The 15,184-nt window shown below is 37.2% G+C and overlaps 1 protein-coding gene and 3 pseudogenes across 1 annotated transcript; 1 reads left to right on the plus strand and 3 right to left on the minus strand.

Annotated features, from left to right (window-relative positions):
• Positions 1-694: 694 nt before the first annotated feature.
• On the minus strand, positions 695-13,932 carry LOC120138752 (annotated as a pseudogene).
• On the plus strand, positions 4,935-7,069 carry LOC120138749 (annotated as a pseudogene).
• On the minus strand, positions 7,167-11,822 carry LOC120138753 (annotated as a pseudogene).
• A 456-nt stretch (positions 13,933-14,388) lies between the features above and the next one.
• On the minus strand, positions 14,389-14,907 carry LOC120138751 (non-classical arabinogalactan protein 30-like). Its single transcript, XM_039154163.1, has one exon. The coding sequence runs from the start codon at positions 14,905-14,907 to the stop codon at positions 14,389-14,391; it is 519 nt and encodes a 172-aa protein (XP_039010094.1).
• Positions 14,908-15,184: the final 277 nt, after the last annotated feature.

Genomic DNA, 15,184 nt, shown 5'->3' on the forward strand with positions numbered 1-15,184 from the left:
TCGTGCTAATAACATGAATGTATTGTCCTTTTTGGGTGCCGTTACATTGAAGAGTGAAGAATCGGTAAGGTTTTGTCACTCGACTTTGGAAAAAGCCCGTAGGACGACTTAATGTCTGAACAGGAGAACCCGTGACCGTTGAAAAGCACTCTCTAACGGTTATGGTTTCACCTATTGAGACACTAAGAGCGTCCTTAAGCTCTTCAATGCCCATGGTTCGTCTGTTGTTAATCTACGACAACTCGTATTACAATTGAGCTTTTATTGGGTTATTATCACTAAGAGTGTTGAATTACAAACTAAAAAGATTCTCGAGGCTTTCTTTCTGTCGAAAACTTTCTAGGAAAATTACCAGAGGTGAGAAAGGGCAAGGTACAATTGGGTTGGGGGAAAACGTTAGTCATGATTAATGCCGGCAAAGAATTAGTGATGCTGAACAACACCATGTGAAACTATCTGAAAATAAGTGCAAAACACTGGTCTACAGTTTGGGGATTACCAAAGGTGTTTGTAAAAATTATAATTCACTTGTAATTCGGTATTATTATATTTATCTGTTTTATTAATCAATTAATCCAAATCGAGTACTATAGTGATCAATTAGGGAATCCTCCAAACCATTTTTTCCCATTATAATGTCAATGTTTTCTCATACCATTCAAGCTTGAGCATGGTCTTTGAACAAAGATTTAAGAGGCCTAGATAACCAATTTTTCATAGATAATATTAATCAACAAAAGAGAAACAATATTAAAGGCGTCATTTATATATATGGAATTTGGGTGAAATCATACATATGTGCATCATGATTCATTTCATAAGAACTCTGGCTAAAACTGTCCATGACTCCTCCACTCGCAACCGGGAACTCACCTAAACCCGCCATGCTAAACCGATCGGTTTCGGTATCACTGATACCTGCCGAATAGGTTGTGGCATACCGAGCCAGACGAGCTCTTGCAAGGGCCAAATCGTGTTGAAGCTCAATCCTCCTCCTCTGCAACAAAGCTATGGCACCGATGCAACCGTAGACAGGGTCTCGAAGCCTCACTTCGGCTTCGTACGCCAAGGAATTCACCGTGTCTTCTCGTTGCTCTTCGGGAACTTCGATGAGGATCTTGCTGACGTTGTGGCACCAAAAACTTTGTGGACTTTGGCGAATTTCTTGGGCTCATCGGATCGAAAGTAGGGTGCGAAAATACAGTTGGAACCGCATCTTCTTTTCAAGAGCTTGCAAGCTGCACAAGAGGAAGTGGAGCGTGGCTCGTGACTCCTCATGGCTTCATATCAAACACCTTCAAAGACCACATAACTCTTCCTTTAGCTACTCTTATCACTTCAATATCTTATCTCTTGTCCAACGCCCTTTTATATAGGAGCCATTTGTACAGTAATAGTAACCTATGCATAAAACTTGGACATTATTAGTTGGTTAGAGCGTCGTCATGTTCAAAACCTGCATGGCCCATAAACTTTGTTCTCTCTTATGAACCCACTACTAATAAACTTAAACTCGACTTGAGCCGAATAAATAATTTGATAGAATATAAACACATCAAAATAATTTTGATATATTCGATCTGACTCCTAAAATCTAAACTAAAATAATCCAAAAATCCGAATATGTTGTTTCTAAAATGTGAAAATATCTAGTGAAACATGAGCTTGAAAGAAAAGAAAATGCATGTGTTTTGTTTTTACATAAGGTGGAAGTGGGGGATAGAAATATTGTAGATGGGGGTCACCACTATAAGTATCTATCGGTGAGGTTTGGTTGAGATCAAATGGTAGTTCATATAATAATACTTTTAGTGTGATTTGAAAGAAAAGAACTTTCACAAGAAAAGCATTGAGCCCTGGATTGCTTGGTAGGCCTTCCTTATTCCCCATGATGGAAACCTAAACACTCAAAATACCATCAATCCAGTTGTTTAATTTTAAATTCACACAAGTATTTAAATCTAAAAATTAAGGGATAAGACTAATATCTAAAATGGCAGGGACTTAAAATAAAATTAGACCAAAGAAGTTAAAGGGGCTAAGGCATATGATAATGCTTCAATGAGCCCACTTTGTTTAATGCAAGTCCTTTTTCTCAAAATCTAAGCAAAAACAAATGAATAAAACCAAGGCTAAATGGGTGCTAGAGCCGTCCGATTGGGTGTAGGCCCATATATCGAACGGACGGTGATTGACACGAAAAAAAGGCTTGCGTTTCAAACGGCCTAATGGGCCGATACACAATAGTAGACACTCAAATACGTTTAAGATACACAATATATTTAAACTTATTAAGCAATCACAATAATAAAAACTTTTAATGAAATGACTATTAATTACACATTTAAGTCTTTTTTATCATGAAATGAGACGTTAAAACAAAATATTTTATAAAAAAGTAAAAGATAAAATAATTATCAAATTGTCTGAAGAGACGAGCCTACTAATAAAAACTGAAAACTTCATGCTTAATACAGAACATTTTATCAGACCATTCCAGCTAAGTTTCATATAATTCAAAAAAAAATTAATTTTGTGAATTTTTCGTAATTTTTTTCCTTTTAAATAGTCTATATAATTATAATATAGTATATATGCAGAAAAATTGTCATAATTTACCAAGTTTAAGAGATAAAATTTTAACTCAAAATCATAGTAATCAGTATTAAGAGCTAAATCAACAATTCGATAAATATACTTTATATTTCTCTTAAAAGAAAAAAAAATCCTTTTAAATATTACTTCATTATACTAAAGTGCGGTTTATTTTCCTATTATAAGATTTATTATGGTTTTTGGCATGACTGATTGTTCTCCATGTAAGGCTAAATAAAAGTCAACAAATTACATACCGAATGCCTTTCATTTCAAACCAATAGAAATGGTCAAAAGCGGAGTTTCGATTTATGAAATGGGTAAAGCATATTTTAATCCTTAAATTCGATAATTTTCCCAATTTGGTCACTGATCTTTTGTTCATATTACTCTCTAAACTTGATCTTTTAATCGTTTTGATGATGCGACATTTTGAGTATATATCATGTGGTACAGTATTAGAATAACATATTATCAAAATGAGTACAAATAATAAAAGTTAGGGATTGAATTGAAAATAATTATCAAATTCGATGAATAATTTTTTTTAAATACTTTTATCTGACCACGACCACGACCACGACCACGACCCGAGACGGACGGACGGCGGCGGCGACGCGCGAGAGTCCCCTTGTTCTCTATCGCTCAACAAGGAAGTGGGAAAGCCAAGCCTTAAATACCATTCCCAATAGTGTTTCCAATACTATGTGGGATTTGAGCATTACCAACACTTGTTCTCAATACTATGTGAGATTGAGCCTTAAATAGTGATATTATTTTTGAATGTTTTGCTTAAAATTGCAATAATCGCGATTGATTGTAGATTGACTTTTAATTATGACATATTTAATCGTATAATACTAATGCAATTGGTTGTTGATTCAGTTGTTTTAAGGTGCATGATTGTTAATTGTTTCCTGAATAATCACATTGTATTGGAAACAAGTGTTGGTAATGCTCAATCCCACATAGTATTGGAAACACTATTGAGAATGATATTTAAGACTTGGCTTTCCCACTTCCTTGTTGAGTGATAGAGAACAAGGGGGACTCTTGCTCGCCGCCGCCGCCGTCTATCTCGTCTCGGGTCGGGTCGGGTCGTGGTCGTGGTCGTGCGTGTCTTCGACACGTCAGCGCGGATACTATCTTTTTAGAGAAAATTCTTAAGAAACAAAATCTTTTTTTTTAACTATCACAACGAATTTTTGCAACGAATTTGGAAAATCGCAATGATAACTGTAGACTATCGCAACTGGAAAATCGCAACGCGAAATGGAAAATCGCAACGCGATTTTCAACTATCGCAACGCGAACTGGAAAATCGCAACGCGATTTTCGCAACGAATTTGGAAAATCGCAACGACAACTGTAGACTATCGCAACGCGAACTGAAAAATCGCAACGCGATTTTCAACTATCGCAACGCGATTTTCAATTATCGCAACGCGAAATGCAATGCGAATTTGCGATAGTGGAGATCGCAATGTGAATTAGAGATCGCATTGCGAATTTGTTGGTCATTTTCGTAAATCAAAAAAAAAGTTGATCAAAATCGTATATTATCTGAAATTTTTGGTCACTGAAGTTATTTTCTCTTAAAATAATTGTGTGGTCTGATCTCACTCATACAATAACCCAATTAAGACATTCTAGAATTAGTCGGTCCAAATTAACAAACAAAACTGGAGGCTTTTGCTTTTTAAATGTCTTATTTCCAAAAATAATTATCATTTGTCCTTTTCTTATTCGACTGCTAATCATAAAATATTCAAATTTAATGACTAACTATGTTATTATAATTCTATAAATCTAATTATAATAATACAGGTCAAAGACTTGAAATCATCGATTTAAGGGCTAGTAAAGTTAATTTTAGTCATTTACTGTTCACATTTGGAATTTCAAACCTAACCTAAGCAATATAGGCAATACAAGAATAATATGATCAAATTATACGAATTAAAATGACCAAATTAGAGAGCTGGCACTTTATCTACACCTGACGCTTAATGCAGGGACTAATATGAGAATTTGAGTACAAGTATTAAATCCACTACTTAAGAATGATACAGGGACTAGTACAAGAGTTTGACCATCTAAAAGCTACCTAAATAACACACTTTATGAATAAAGAAAGTGGCGGGAATATAACTATGTCTTGAAAGCAGCTAAACCCTCCAAGTGGCAGCAGCCATGGAAGTCATAGTTCATCTCCTGCCATCCACCCTGTTGTTTTCTTTTCATTGTACAACCATAAACAGTCAAAATTTCAGACCCCAAGTTGTATTCTTTAATTATTTCCTTTATGTCAAACCCCAAGTTGTGTCTGAGCTTGTAATGAAGCCTTTTGACAATGGAAACAATGGTGATGAACTACAGAAAGTGAGTCACCTCAGTGAGTCGAGAAAATCAAAATGATGGGATCTTCTGGTTTTTTGCCATCTCAGTCTTTGTTGGAATCATTGATTCGTTTGTCCAATGAAGTGTCTTCAATCGGAAAGCTTCCATTTGTACAAGGAAGGAACATTTCCACAATGAAAGTTCTTACATCTTTGTTCGAAGAATTAAGGAAACAAGCAGTACTACTGCTACACAACTCTCTCCATCGTCGGTGTTGTGTCTGGCTGAGCTTTTCTCGGTGATTCGTCGAGTTATAGTGTTGATCGAAGGTTGCAAAGATGGTAGTTCCCTTTGGGGGCTTATTCAGACAGACACGACATCGAATCAGTTCTTGTCTTAGCGAAGGAGATTGGTCAGGCATTGGATATTTTGCCTTTGAGTTTGTTTAATGTAACTGCGGATATCAGAGAGCAAGTCGTGCTTCTTCATAAGCAAGTGAAACGGATCGAATTGTTCGTGGATCCGAGGGAGGTTCAACGGAGGGATGAGCTTCTCAAAGTAAAGGCTTCCAACAATGGAAAGAACATGAAAAACACAAAGAACCGATGTTCGATCGACATTGAAGCGATAAAACATGTTTTTAGCAGCATTGGCCTGAGAAGCTCGTTGGATTATGAGGAAGAGATGTCGAAGCTCGAGGCTGAAGCACAAAAGCAGGCCGGTACAGCGGGATTGATTGTTGTTTCGAACATAAACAATTTCGTATCACTCGTTTCGTATTCAAAATCCATGGATTTTAGTGAAGAAAGCGAGAAAGATGACATCAAACAGCCTAGTGTTTCTGTAAGTAGAAATATCGTTCAGTCTTCGTCTTCTCAATCGATGTCAATTAGTATTCCTGATGAGTTTCGTTTTCGGATCTCGCTGGATTTGATGAAAGATCCGGTTATCGTAGCTTCAGGGCACACGTATGATCGGAACTCGATAGCTCAATGGATCAACACTGGACATCATACTTGTCAGAAAAGCGGGCAGAGGTTGATTCATATGGCCCTCATACCCAACGATGCACTCAAGAGCTTAGTGCATCAATGGTGCCAAGAGAACAATATCCCGTTAACGGAATGCTCATCAATTGCATGAGAGTCGGAGATTAATAGCAAGCAAAAAGCAGCTGAGAAAGCTGTCGATCACATTTCCACCACGAAAGTGGCGATCCATTCTGTCAAGATGACGGCCGAGTTCTTGGTCGGGAAGTTAGCAATGGGTTCCCTTGATATCCAAAGGCAGGCAGCTTATGAGCTGCGGTTGCTCGCGAAAACGGGCATGGATAATCGCAGGATAATAGCAGAGGCGGGAGCTATACTATTTCTCGTGACGACGCTAACTTCCAATGATCCGAGAATCCAAGAAAATGTTGTCACGGCATTGCTTAATCTTTCCATTTTCAATAACAAGACCTTAATAATGGCAGAAGGAGCTATCGACAACATTGTCGAAGTGTTGGAATTTGGAAAAACCATGGGAGGCAAGAGAGAATGCAGCAGCAGCAATTTTTAGTCTGTCAATGATAGATGACTTCAAGGTAGCCATTGGAGCTCATGCTCGAGCAATTCTGGCCCTCGTTGGGCTCCTCAAAGAAGGAACAATGACTGGAAAAAGGGATGCTGCAACGGCATTATCCAACCTAGCACTTTACAGGGTTAACAAAGCGACTATCGTGATTGCCGAGGCTGTTCTTTGAATTGTCCTCAAGGGCTTGAAGATATAAAATAGAGTAGAGCTTCAGTGCCTCTTCTCATCGATCTCTTGAGATTCGGATTGGCCAAAGGGAAGTAGAACTCGATAACGCTTTTGCTGGGGTTGTGCAAAGATGGCGGGAGGAAGTCATGAGACGGCTTTTGATAAATCCGCGAAGCATTCCTTTGCTCCAAAGATTGTCTGCCGACAGATCTCCGAAAGCTTGAAGAAAGGCTAATGCACTACTTCGATTACTCAACAGGTGCTGCTCACAATCTCACAATCCTGTTGGATAACATGTCACGAACTTCTCGGAGTGTAAATTGTCGATTTCGGATGAACAACAGAGTGCAAAAGAAAAAAAAAATACATCTTACTGTAAATGAATCTTAAAGCTATAGTTTGATTAAAATCACCTTGATTTTTCAAAATTACAACGATCTCAATAAGAACATGTAAGCAGAAAGAAACAGAACAAGAATTTGGATTATATGGATACAACTTTCATTAACTTTTACAATGTTCGTTTACATTTCCGTAATGCGACTACGATAAGAAGAAAGAATGTATGCTCATAGAACTAAGGCCAGGAATTCATAATTTTCTCGACGAATAGAATATTTACTAAAACGAAACATCCTCGTATAGCAAAGGTTAAACTTATGTTCAACCAATTCGAACTAAAGTGGTCAAAGCTCGGCATTCGTGAACCATGATTCACATAAAGCAAGGCAATGATTTTTATAACTCGACCAATTCAAGAAAAATGTGAGAGCCGTTGATACTGTATTTCCAGAACCAACTTCCACTATCCATCAGATTCTGTGGTATCGGGTCCAACTGAACAGAGAAACCTGAAATTGTGTCGAAATTGAGATCATTTGATAAGCATAACAGCAAACTGGTTTGATTATACGATGGGAAACAATAGAATAAAAAAGTTTCCGAAATCTACAGACTCTAGAATAGAAGTCGATGCATTGAATTATAATATTAGAGGTATAAAAACCTGGATTTCCGGAAGTAATCTTCAATTTGTAACCATCTGGGACATCAAATACATGATTTCCCTGCATGGAAGGGAAAAAATAAGAACAGATTTTTTACTCCGAAAATCAGCTCGGGTATGAACATAACTGATAAAAAAGGTACCAAGAAACAGATTAACTTTTATCTGATATAACCTGTATGGTAACATTGTTAGCCTCGAACTCTGCATTCCCGTGTAGTATGACCTTAAGTGCCTCGACACGACGAACATCATGCTTCCAATAAACATTGTCTGGGGAAGTCCAGTCTATTCCGTCATTCTGTACCTTAACGTTATGTAACTTGCATCTTCCACACCTGCATAGATGAAGTCACGCTTGAACCCGAGAATTGATAGCTATTATATTTGAAGATTCAAAAAAGCATGCAATACGAACCTGTGCCCGTGTTGTAATATTGGTTCACCTTTGTCATCAACCTTGGTCAACCCATGATGTTTTCAGCTGCAATAATCATGCTCCCCTCGAGCTGAGGAAAACAGAAAATACCTATCAGTATAAAAGATAATGATAGAATGTATTAATAAAACCATATATATACATATTACGGACCTGAACATTTCTCCATAAGAACTCTGCTACTTCGATTTGTAACTCCGAGCCCTTAGAGATAGAACCCCCACTAAACTGAGAAAACAAACAAATGTTATTCCATAAGGTTCACAGCTTAACACTAAAGCTTCATTGCTGGAACTTCGTAAGTTAATGATAATGTTTCCAGAGATACGAAAGCCGGAATACACTTACTTTCTGCCTGGTGACCTCCCAAAGTGGTCCGAGTGCAGGATGAAGAATATGAGAAATGGCGGCCCAAATTCTACGTACTTATCATTACTTTCAACCTGCATTAATGAAAGAAGAACACAAAACTCAAAACACCGAATAGGATATTCAGAGTTAAAGATTGGTCAAAACTTCTTATTTTAACAATTCCATGCCTGTCATAATGAACATATTTAGTAAATGAAAATAGATATACCAAGTGCGACAATCCAAATCATTCAATTTAAACAGATTCCAGCAATATAGAAAATACCTCCGGAATATCAATATTACATTGCGAAAGAAGATCATAGGCATTCCGCATGATATCCAACAGTGAACCATCTGGAGTCTGCAAATGAAATCAGACTAGTGGAGAAACCAAAATTAATTTCACTTAAAAAGCATTGTGTTTGAGCTCAGATCGAACAAAACCAACCACAGAAGGCCAATTTGTATCTGAAACAATTACATTCATTATAGACTGAGGGCGTGAAAGAAGAATATTCAGAAAACCACCTGGTGAAGCGATGTGTCTGAAGGTTTTCTTTTCTTCTTAGCAATGACGTAACCCTTCTCCGTTCGTTATAAACAATAAAGGTATCCAGTTTATCTGTAGACACACACACGTAGCCGTGATGTCAACGAAATGATATCGCATGATTGACATGAGAAATCACGGTTGAACTCAGCAAATATTGTACCTTCAATCCTTATAACATCTAGATGGATATGTATTAAGAAAATTATCGGCAATGTTTTGCATAGTGCATTCCAACCTGCCACCAGGAACACTGCAATAAAGGAATCCTAGTGGTGTTACATGGTTTTGTCTTCGAGTCCTCGTTGGTTATTCATTTGTTTATAAGGTTTGCCCTATTTGGTTAATAATTTTGAATATGTTGAAGAGGAACACTATCAATACATAGCACTAGAACTAGCTATCCGAGTGAAAAGATACAAGCCAAGTACCTGTGCCTGTTTCCGAAATAGTCCGTATATACAATAGACTTCTTTGCATTAAAAACTATGCCAGGTAAACTTCGTTCACTTCTTGCTGATCCAACTAACTCGGCTGAAGGTAAATCCACAAAAAGAATGTTGGTATTAGCAGGGAACTCTGCCTGCAAACTTGACCCAAAAAAACAAGAGATTCCTGACTTTGTTGCTCGAGGTAAGAGTGTTTGGAAAATAAGTGATAACCACAAACCAGATTATAGCAAACATAGTAGAGTACCTATTCGGTGAAGGACGTCCACTTGTGATTCCAAACTTATCGAACTCGGTGTATTCAATGCACGAAAGACCATATGCCCACTCCCCGTCCAGATTCTTCTTCTCGATTAGAACATTGATCCCTTCTGTAGCCCCAGTGCTCCTTTTGCAGGATGCAAACCCCAGTCTCTGTTACACCCGGAGTCGGTATAATAAAGATTAGCAGCAAACCTTAGTTTATCGATATTTCTACTTTGAGCATACCTTTCCATGATGTAAACCGATCCCCGCCAATGCCAAAAGGGTCACATCTGTAGCAGCCACGACATTACTGCACACGCACCAATGCAATTCTCAAATTCAGCAACTGATATATATAGTTTCTGCCACAAATAAGGTTCGGTTATATAGTAAATATGCCTAACCTGACTTGCCGAACAGTAGCACCTTTCCTTCCGTGATCATAAAACCACTTAAAGATGCCTTTGTCATAAGCAAGTTTCCATATAACACCGTGACCACCGGGTTTGCATACGGGCACAAATGGTTTTCTGACCATCCATTGTCCATCTTCTGCATTTACAGCGGGAACTAGAGGCTGACAGATTTAGATGTCGAATTACGAATGAGTGCTGATATTAATCAATGGAATAAAAGAGACAAAAGCAATAATCCTCATAATTTTGAACTCCAAACCTGTTCAAAGAGACAGAAACTCTCCCGACCTCTTCCAAACCATCCAAGTCTTTCGCAAAGAGAAGTAATATGCTTGTGGTTGTTCTAGCGGAACTTGTCATGATCGCAACGGGAGTGATGCATTGTTTACCATAGAGCTTGAAATACAAGAACTCTCTAGCCTTGCAATTATGGAACAAAACGTAAACAACAAACATTGAGCCAGAAAAGACAATCAAAGCCATCAATATAACATACCTGAAGATCCCTTATAAGACCTTCCAACAATGTCCTCCCACAATACGGAAGCATTGCAGCTGGAAGACATTCACCGGTTTCGGAATCAACAAACCCAAGCCTATCTGCTGAACCTCCCAAAGGATACATTTCACCCAAGTCTGGCAAACCCTAAAACAGATAAAATCTTATTATTCAAGCAAACTTGTACATAAACAAAGACACACTCCATTGGCACTAACCTCAATCCCCCATAAGCTGCTTGGGATGCATATTCAGTGTTTGAAGAAAGGTCACATCCAGCAGGTGGATGAATCTCCAAGCACTGACATTCCATTGATTCATGTGCTGTCGTCTGAATTTGAAGTGAATTTGGGCAAGGAGCTCATGCACGGTTATCTGATATCTGTAACAAGGTATTATACTTGAAATTGTATGGCATGGAACAAGCTATGAGATCAATTACAAAACTTACCCTATAATTCCACCAACGCAATCATAGAACTCCTCGACTTGTCCTAAAACCTTCAACAGGTTTTGAAGTCTTCAGTTTCATCATGAACCAAAACACAATCGTTTCCGTTTCGACCATTGCTCGAGTCCCATTTCTCGATCATTTGAACCAAGGAATAGAGCGCAGTCTTCACTGGACTTTTCACTGAATTCTCTTGGAAACCGAAACCCATGTCAAGCACATGGCCTTGGCCGGCTGCAACCAAGCATTTAACGAGGAACAAGTCGTTTAAACTCAAACAGAGTGATCTCAAAAACCTTTTACAACCCTGGGTTTTCAGAAAGTTCCTGACTTTGTCATCGGAGTCGAGGACTTTGAGTTTCTGCTTGAGTGTTTTGGAATTCGAGAGCTTTAAACGGAGAGTTTTGAGGCGGGAGATTTCTTGGTGGAAATCGTTGGAGTCGGGAGCCGGTGGGACGTACTCTAGAGGCGCTGTGGATACGCGGGGTGTGATAGATGGTGGAGAAGAGGAGAGAGATAGAGAGAAGGAAAGAGGGTGAAAAAGAGATGGTTTTTTGGAGTTTAAAGAGAAGATAAAATGGTTTGTTTTGTGACTGTTGTTAAGAAGGAGAAGTGAAGAAGAAGAAGAAGAAGAAAGTGAGGTTGTAGTGGTCGCCATTAATTACAATGGAAAGAAAGAGAAGAAAAGAAAGGAGTATAAGAAGAGGTACCGGAAGCATATACCGAGGATCATGCGGAGAGAAACAGAAAGTGAAGGGGGAGCTTAACCGTCAAACATAATCCCACGTGTCTTGAAGGTCATTATAACCTCATCTCCTGTCCCTCCAAATTCAGGCTTCCATTGGTCCCTGTGATTTTGGATTGGTTTGGTGTGGCCGGTGGCGGTGCATACTGAAAATATATTTTGCTTGGGCTCAATAATGAAAATTTCTAGGCTTTGGGTTTACTTTCTTTAGCTCTTGGATCTTCCGCCTCAGTTATAAAATATATTCTCAAATTATCGAATAAATTTATAAATGAATCTTTAAAATTTAAACATTCTAACCAAATTTTTTATGTTTTTAACTATAAATATTATTAAATATCAAATTAAATTTTACATAAAACATATAAAAATATGTATGTATTTAAAACAGGAAAAATATAACTATATTGTATTAGAAAACAAAAAATATCAATAAAATTTAGGAGATTATTATTTTTTTCTTTTTTTTAACAATTTAAATTCAAATTATTTATGAAATAAGTACACGCTTGTTTACAATTCATGTTATGTTTCAGTTGACATTTAATATCAAGTTAATATTTAAAATAAAAAATATTATTGATATAATATTAATAATTTAAAATTCAATTAAAATATTTTAAAATTAATTATAACATGAAGTAAAACTCGAGAACTTATGATGCAATTATATATATTATAATCTACGAAAATTCAGCGGAGAACTCCCCTTGATTCCCTCCGACACCTGAGATTATAATGTTTTTTCTTGATTATATTAATACAGGAGACCATGAAACTGCTGTCGTTTCCTACCATTGGCAACCTAGTTTCGAAGACATAAGCTAAGCTCTCCAACGAGTATACCTATTAATGCTACAATTTATTTATTTTTCTCTCGTAATCCATGCACAAACAAACAATAAAAGAGGAAAGATTAAACAAAGCGGGGCTTGATTTGATTGATAATTTAACTCACTGTACGTTCTGGTATTTTGACAATGATTCACATTTGATTTTATACGATGGCATTTGGACACTCAACATCTCACACAGAATTCCCTCATTCATGAAGTGAGATCTAGAGTGCTTGCCATCGTCGTCCTCGCCTGTTTCTTACCATCACCAGCACTAAGCTTTAAAAACGATGTAGAAGATGAAGCCAATGCGCGACAAAGTGCTTTTCAAGTTCACCATTGTTGTCTGTTGCCGTCGTTGTTACTTTCAGGGACAGGTTCAAATCTATGTCTTGGTTTAACGCCGCCTTGATGTATTTAACCCAGTAGATCACAAACAAAACCTGTAGATGACTCTTCACATGAGCTATGCTAAGGCCTTTGATGTTCATCGATTGAAGCACCAGCTTGGGTGTTGCTCGTGATCCAATGAAAACATACTTTTTCTTACAAGAAGAGGAGGTCTCGCTGCGGCCTGTTTTTGACAGCTGCGTGCGTGTGATTAAGGGCTTCAATGTCCAAGTTCAAAAATTGGTGGACTTAGTGAGAAATACTGTCGAGATTCACGGATCTGCCTTTTTGTCCCCATTTCAACACAAATACTTCATAACTCTCCACCTTCCCTACCTCAATCTTTCTTTGAAAATTTTACATTTTACTATAATTATTATTTTTATCGGTATCCGATTCATTAGTTGATTAATTAAAATTATATCTTTTTGAGATCGTTATAGGATAATTTTCTTAATTCAATTTTCTTCTTTCACAATATTAGGATTTGTAATGTATCATCTCATTAAACCAATTGATGATTGATATTTAATAGATATTTGGTACAATAACAAGACACATTATACTCTTAAAGTTATTGAGAAAATTTAAGTTCCAATGATAAATATGTTATTTAAATAAAAAAAAATTAGAAATTAGTGGATTGATTTTTAAGTTTAAATCGAGTCCCTTAATTTTGTATGATATATGTATATCACATATGAAAAAATATATATGTAAATCGTACATGATTATAGATACTAATTTAAATTTGAATCAATTAATACCATAATATTATAAATATTTACAAATACTTTAAAATAAAAATTCCAACAATTTGAATAAAAAATATTTTAAATAAAATTTGAGTTATCAAATAAGACTTATAAACTCATATAACTCAAAAATTTAACTGGATTGAATACTAATCAGGTCCAACCTTTAACATGGCATAAGCTAATATATCAGCCGGTTTGAGGCTTATTTAAATAAATGCCCTTAACATACCCATCAGCATGGGCCTTTAAAGGCATTTCCCATTTGGTTAGATTCAGAGTGGGCGATAGATGAGAAATTAGGCTAAACCCAAACCCAAACGTTAATATATATACAGTTAACCTCTACTTCTACAATATAATTTTTTAAATTTTATATATATTTAAAATCATTAGATGAAGGAAAGTTAACTATTATATTTATTTTATGTTGAGTCATTAAGTTAGTTTCACAGAAGCTATTCAAGATATCAGCAAAAGCAAGGAAGAGTACAATTTATTCGATAAACAAAACAAAACATGGATGAATCGAAACGAAAATGAAAACTTAATTCATTTAGGGTCGAAAGACAAATCAATAGTGTGTTGGTGCAGGGCAATGAGCCGGACGGAAAGCCAATGGCCCCGCAGAATAGATCACAACATCATAATCCTTCCTATACAGCCTCTTGCTCTCGTACCGCAGTGGCGAGCCGTTGAGTCCGTAGTTGACATTCGACATCACGTTGCAGCTCTCGAGAGGCGATCCAACGAGCTTGACAACGCAAGATTGGAGAGGGTGGTCCAAGAGAGAGTGACTCATTTTGAACCCTTCGAGCTCGGCGAAGAAGTAACCCTTAGCGTCCGTTTCAAATGCCTTGTAGAAGCTGACTTGGCCCCTTTGGTTCTTGCAGACGACGCTAAGTTTAGCTGATGCGATGGGTTCGGCTTTCGACAACGACCATGATCCATAGGTGTCGCAGCTTTGGCAATAGACCATCCCTTCGATGACTACCTCGGTTTTCTTCTCTTGCGGGACGGTTCCGTATGCGGCTAAGGCTAACGGGAGAAGCAAGAATGATGAGATCAAAAGTGCTAGGTGAGTGGTAGCCATTTTTGAAGGGAAAGTTTGGGAAAACAAGGTTGTAATGTAAGAATTGTGGGATGGAGATTGACATAATGGGATGGTATTATATATAGTTTGGGGAATGTTTTGAAACATCGATAGACGTGGAGGCTACTATGTTCCAACCATACTCAACATGCGTTTCTGTATTCATTTACGTGAAGGCCACTTTTGAATTAACAATGAACTTGGAATAATAAAAAAGAATTGTGTATGGAGAATTGCTTTGTAAGATCTTTTGGCTTTTGATCATTCCTTCAAACTT

This window comes from Hibiscus syriacus, unplaced genomic scaffold, assembly GCF_006381635.1.
Source record: "Hibiscus syriacus cultivar Baekdansim isolate YM2019G1 unplaced genomic scaffold, ASM638163v2 tig00110705_pilon, whole genome shotgun sequence".
Lineage (NCBI taxonomy): Eukaryota > Viridiplantae > Streptophyta > Magnoliopsida > Malvales > Malvaceae > Hibiscus > Hibiscus syriacus.

Excerpts from the sequence above, each read along its gene's own strand:
- LOC120138751 (XM_039154163.1), bottom strand. The coding sequence starts at position 14,907 with ATGGCTACCACTCACCTAGCACTTTTGATCTCATCATTCTTGCTTCTC.